This window comes from Corvus kubaryi, unplaced genomic scaffold, assembly GCF_017639235.1.
Source record: "Corvus kubaryi isolate FWS band 111438036 unplaced genomic scaffold, C.kubaryi_AGA036_p1.0 37383, whole genome shotgun sequence".
NCBI lineage: Eukaryota > Metazoa > Chordata > Aves > Passeriformes > Corvidae > Corvus > Corvus kubaryi.
The window spans coordinates 1338963-1344962 of NW_024581125.1; the positions used below are offsets into that span (position 1 = coordinate 1338963).

Sequence of the window (6000 nt, forward strand, 5' to 3'; positions counted from 1 at the left end):
GAGCACCGCCACACTCCGACAACAATGATGGGAAATGTAACCGCCAGTTTATGGCTTAAATGATGTTAAATGTAGTTAATTGGAAAAACTTTTAACTGCAGAGAATTTCCCTGCGAATAGCCTTCATAATAACCATCTCACTATAAAACGCAAAATGCTTTGCTCACAAGGACAACGGGACTATAAAGGTGAAGTGTATTGATCAAATTACCTGAGATAATAAACTTCGGATGAATAACTCCTCTATTGATGAATGGGACAAGTCTTCCTTTTCTTCCCCCTAATCCTCTTGGTATGATGGGAAGGCAGTTGAGAGAACAGTGTTGCAGAGTGTGGGGTTGTTTCAAGCGGAGTTTATATTTTTAAGTTAAAGAGCTGCGTGAAATTGTTGATGGAAAACGGCATTGGGTTTTTTTACTGTTTCTTTCTTTTAAGCTGTAATTTGTTGAAAGCACAATCATCTTCCTTTAGATAAAAAGTTATAGGAGTACATAAAAGTGAATATGTATGGGGGAAGAGACTCGAAATAGTCATTTGCAGCAAAGCTGGGTGAAGAGGGAGCAGCGAACTCCTCCATACGCGTTGCTGAAGAGGGAGGTCAGAACACAGCTGGATTCGTGCTCCTGTCAAAACAGGGGAGAGTTACAGCCTCAGAGAAGAGGGAGAAGTGTGGTGGAAGGGAGCCTGGAAATAAATGAGATGGTTTTGGTGCTTGGTGCATCCTCATCCCTTTGCTGTAGGGATTTCATGGGTTTGTTACAATTCTGGGACACAAAGGGAAGGTGATGGGTGTGTATCTGCCCTTCCCAGCGTCTTGAGTTTGGGATTTGACCAGAGGTGTCAGCTACCTTGGCAGCTTGAGATAAATAACTCCAAATAAACCTAATGCAGACCTTCTTCTTAGTAGTTCAGAATACAAGCAGAAAACTGTGTGGTTTTATTCAAGGTGTATTAAGCACCTGTAATTGCATTTCTTAGGTGAAGGATTAAGTGGTGAGAGCTGAAGGGAATGGTATTGGTTTAAAAACTTCATTAATGGACCAGGAGAGTTGGAAGGAGATGATCTTCAAGATCCCTTCCAACCCAAACCATGCTGTGATTTTGGAATATCTTCAGAACTGTTGGTCAGAGCAGGTAGAGACAATACAGGGTGATTCAGACTTGGGTGATTTTGCAGTCTGGTTTGTGCTGCCAAGTAAAAAGGCTGGAAGTTCAAAAGAAGTTCAGAAGATCACAGGGATCTGATCAGCAAATTTCAGTGGGAAGAACTCAACCATGAAAGCATGGCATAAGCCTTCCAACTTCATGGAAAAGGGGAGCAAGAAAGTCAATATTAATTGGATATGGAATTGGTTGTGGTGAGGGAAGGTATGGAGTTGATATTCAGAACAGCACAGAAGCTTGGGGTGGGTGATGTTATTATTCGTCATGTTACTCAGAAGATAAACAGAGTTGAGTTGGCTGCTGTGTGGGGTTGTGGTGTTCAAGAATTTTATTTTCATATTTTGAAAGGCTCCATCAAAGCAGACAGCCTTTAGTTGTAGCTGAACTTGCCTGTGTGCTGCGCTTTAAAATCATGAGACAACAGTTTGAATTGAAGTTGTTAAATTATGGAGTGAAAAAATCTCTGAAGTTTGTATAACAACAGATTTTTGGCTTCTTTGGGAAGTCTTGGAAGATGGAGCTGAGCAAGGTGGGATGTAGGGAAGGCCCTGGGTGTCAGCAGGACAAACGAGGAAGGGAACCAAATGCAGGAACATGTTTCAGAAAAGCGCTGCCACACGTAAGCATCACAGGAGCGAAGTGAAAACCACTGGACCACATCATTCAAGTCCCAAACCATAAGTATTAGTAAAATAAATCCTCTTTAATAAGGTGCTCACCAACACCAAATAATAAGACTGAATAATAATAATAACAATAACAGCAACAACAACAATAATAATAATAAAGGCCAAAATATTATATATTATAATAATCATGTCTCTGCAGTGAAGAGCTTCAATAATGTGTGTTGCCCAGCCTGATTATTTGGCTGCATTGTTCTTACTTCATTTGGTGCATGTAGATTATGGAAAAGTGACCTAAAAGACCATGCACCATGACTGAACCAAAATCTTGTGTTGTTAATACACTTTATAGGGATTTGAAATAGGAACTTAGTGTGAGAAACAGACCCAGAGCTGGGATCCCTCATTCTATGGAGTGGAAGAAATTATTCTTTTAGAAATTCTGATGGGAAACATCACGTGAGTGTGGTCACCTTGTTGTTTCATATCAATATGGACAATTATGGATATGCACACACACATATAGATGAGACCTCTCTATAAAATATGTAAGTAAAGAACATTATCCTGTAGAAAGGGAAGAGCCAGAGCAAAGGGCAGCCAAAGCGAAACGTGGATTTGAGAATATCTGTGGATTCAAAAGGTGGGAGCGAGACAGGTCTGCAGCTTTGGAGAGCGATTAAGAGGAGCCTTCTTTTAATGGGCAGGATTGATTCCGCAGGGATGTTTGAGCCTGTGTCAAGCACAAGGCATGGGGGCAAGAACTGGAGCTGGAGGAGAGGCCAAGCACTGCAGGAACGCGGCTGGAATCTGAACAGTGATAAAACAGACATTTTTATTACGTTCCATGCAAAATTCAGCGTATGTTATTAGCAAGCCTTAGCTTGGCCGAGGGCTTTTAGAGTTCATTGTTTTCATGTCCGTGGCTACCTTCAAACTTCGGGAGAATAACGTTCAGCCGACACCGCTGAGCTGCACCACCAAACTTTTCGCACCCAAAATTAAAGGCTCAGCTGGAAATGTGAAGCAGATCAGAAGCCCGGGGAGGCAGCGAGTTGGCTGTGAAAGGGGGCTTTGATGTCCCTAATGCCCATTGTTTAATGCCGGGGCTTTGCTTTTAAATGCCACTGCACAGCATGGAGGCCTGGCCCTCCCATGGCGCCACACAGGGTGCGCTGGGTGGCAGGGGGGAAAGAAAGGAGGAATCTTCCATCCTGCCAGCGCAAAGTTGACAGGGATATGAGGGCTTTTGGAGATCTTCTTTGAGAATTGTGTGGCAAAGTGTGCAAACCCGAAGCCGGCGTGCTGTGCGTGCGGGTGTGCGAGGGAAAGTTAGCAGTCAGTCAGGTTTTATCTCTTAATGAATAGAGACTGCTGAAGTAAGGGTTAGGTAATTGAGTTTATAATTAATTAGCCATAACCCTCATCAGATAAAGCAGTTGTCGAGATTTTTTTTATCTCCTTTCTCTCCCCAGGGCCTGCCCTTCTTTGTCCTTGCGCTGACAGCCAGCACTTATCTCAGGCCTTCTCCATCCCGTGCCCGTCAGCCCCTCCTCCCTTGGGCTGGGGTTTGGTGGTCAGCCGGGCCCCGTATTGTCCTGCCAGGATCCCAATCAGGCCGGCTGTCGTGCCGGGATGATGAATTAGCTGGAGGAGTTAACGTGTAGGTGAGCTCCAGATCGGAGTCCCGATAGCTCCCGACCGGCTTCTGTGTGTTCGTCACTCTGCCCGGCGCTGATCCGCCACTGACACTTTGCAACAAAGAGGTTAAAAAGGTGGATTTACTAAAAGAAACGGGGCATTTCTCCAGAAAGTTGGGATGCTGACAAAGGACCCTTAATTTCTTTTGCGGTGCAATTCACCTCGACAATACCGGGAAAATAAATTAGATCTTGCTCTGTTTGCTTTTGGCGGCCTTATCTCCCTTATGTTGTGGGTTGAACTGGTTTGCTTGCAGGAGGGGAGAAACTTTAGCCACGTATCTTGAAAGCATCGGGATTGTAAAAGGTGTCGAGGCGGATGAAGGGGACTCGGATGTCAAATTTATCCTCCACCAAAGGCGTATCCTTTTACGGATGCATCAGGGAGAGGAGCTTTCTTGCTGTGTTTACAGTAGGCTCGTGGCACTGAGCTGGGTTTGTAGACAGGTGTACCTGCTGGAGGAGAACAAGGTTCAGGAGCAAGCCTGTGTGTTTTCCCTTCATCTGGAGGTTTTGAATTGGAGATGAAGACTCCCGTGTCTCGCAGTATCATCTCCAGGCTTCGGACAAGCACCGCTTCTCCTTAATGTGAGTGTCAGCACGAGGAAATGTAACTCAAGTCTCTGGGTACAAGAAAGGCTTGTTTCTTTTTGAAAGTACATAAAGCATTATTCCTCTGTGGTGTCTTTAACAGACTGGTAAAGTTTTCCTCTTTCTTTGGCATTTCAGCAGCAATATGTATTTTTAGTTTGGCTTAAATTCTTTTAGGATTCATGCTTCCATGGGCACACCTACCTCTTTCTAGGATCTTCCTGAAAGTTAAATTAGTAGCATAGGATTAAACTCCGTTTCCAATGGCACAGTGTAACTGCAGAAGAGACATTGCTGATGGCAGAAGGAGCCTGTTCCATTTTGGAATAGCAGCTTGGTTGTCCTAGTGGGTCATAGAGCCCAGCAGCTGCTGTGCTTTGATGCTTGTGCTTGTGGTGTGTGAAGCCCCTCACTTGTGCAGGATGTGCACCTCATCCAAATTCTCGCGTACCTCACTGCTCATTGAAAGGTAGGGTGGAGGAAGTGACTCTGTGACACGTTTGAGGCAGGAGAAATTCCAATTAGAGATGCAGAAACATATTTTATTTCCCACCAGGTTCAAATATTGGAGCAAATATCTAAAGGGGCTGTGAAATCTCCACCTTTGCGGGTGGCTCCAAGGGGACATGGAGCTCCTCGGAGTTTAGGCTTTGCATCTTGCCACTGGAGGTGAATCAGAGGGAGCAAAGAGCCTTCTCATGCCCAAAAGAGACACTTAGTTGTGTGCTTTGTAAGTGAGAGAAACCAAGCATGAACACAGTGGAAGGAAAGAACATAATTATCATCCCTGATGTAAGAACCGCGCCAAAATGTTTTCCAGGTTGAGGATTTATATGGCAAATGAGCATCAACCTTGGATGGTGTTACCTCATGCAGAAGGGTAACTAAATGCACATTATTTTTAATTCTAGGGAACAGTGGAGGGAAAAAGCTTTTGCTCTGAATTTGCCTCTGAAATGCAAGAGATTGGGCAATTCTATCCCTGAACAGTTTTTTTTGAAGCAAAGCTGGCAGTGTCTTCTGGAAAACGTGTGTGGATTAATAGGATGGATTCAGCTGGGTTGGTCTAGTGTTTACATGTTTGGTTTTATGATAGAAGAAAATTCTTCTCGTTGTTGTCACTGGATTTTTTTTTTTTTAATCAATAGTATTTTGCAAACAGAGGTATAAAAACCAATCATTTATATAGAGACAAATATATGTCAATGTAGTTGTAATTTCAAGCTTTTCTTTTGAAAATGCACTTTTTTTTTCTTAATACCCATTTTGCTGTAGGTATTAGAGAAAACTGTATAGTAGATGAACTCAGTTTCAGGCTTTTTAGTTGTTCTTGGTAAAGGAAATGATGTTCTTTGTACCTAAAGGAATGTTGAAATGAGGATTTAGCTGTGATCTTCAAGTGTTCAGATCTTCAGAAGCAAGTGGAGTACGTTACAGGAGAAGTTAAAGAATATCCATGTTTAAATCGATACTAAGATTTACTGATGCTAAATAAGGAATTAAGGAGGAGAGAGATAAATAGTATTTTGTAGCCTTTGAAAACTTAGGAAATAGGCTCATAGATCAGAATAAGGTTAGGGAGAGATCCTTCACCATCTGGGCAAAACAGGCTCAACTTGGGGAAAAATTGATGTAATCTTTTACCAAACAAATCAGAGTAGGGTAATGAAAAATAAAATCAAATCTGAAAAACCCCTCATGTTCACTCCACCCCTCCCTTCTTCCCAGGCTCAACTTCACTCATGATTTTCTCTCTCCTCCCTGTAGTAAGGAGGGAGGTGGGGAATGGGGCTGTGGTCAGTTCATCACGCCTCTGCTGCTCCTTCCTTCTCAGGGGAGGATTCCTCACTCTCTTCCCTGCTCCAGTCCCTCTATCCATGGGGTCAGTCCTGCAGGAACTGCTCCAGTGTGGGTCCCTT

At 43.4% G+C, this 6000-nt stretch overlaps 1 protein-coding gene across 18 annotated transcripts in view; it reads left to right on the forward strand.

The window, feature by feature from the left end:
- AGAP1 (ArfGAP with GTPase domain, ankyrin repeat and PH domain 1) overlaps positions 1-6000 on the forward strand; it is a 313696-nt gene that overhangs the window by 168652 nt on the left and 139044 nt on the right. Inside the window, exon 10 of one of the 18 annotated variants that reach the window (XM_042035331.1) lies at positions 3266-3694. The exons of the other annotated variants lie outside the window; for them this stretch is intronic. Within the exon in view, the coding sequence (XP_041891265.1) occupies positions 3266-3457 (192 nt within the window). The 3' untranslated portion in view covers positions 3458-3694. Of the gene's footprint in view, positions 1-3265; positions 3695-6000 lie in introns of those variants that run through there. 18 annotated transcript variants of the gene reach the window in all.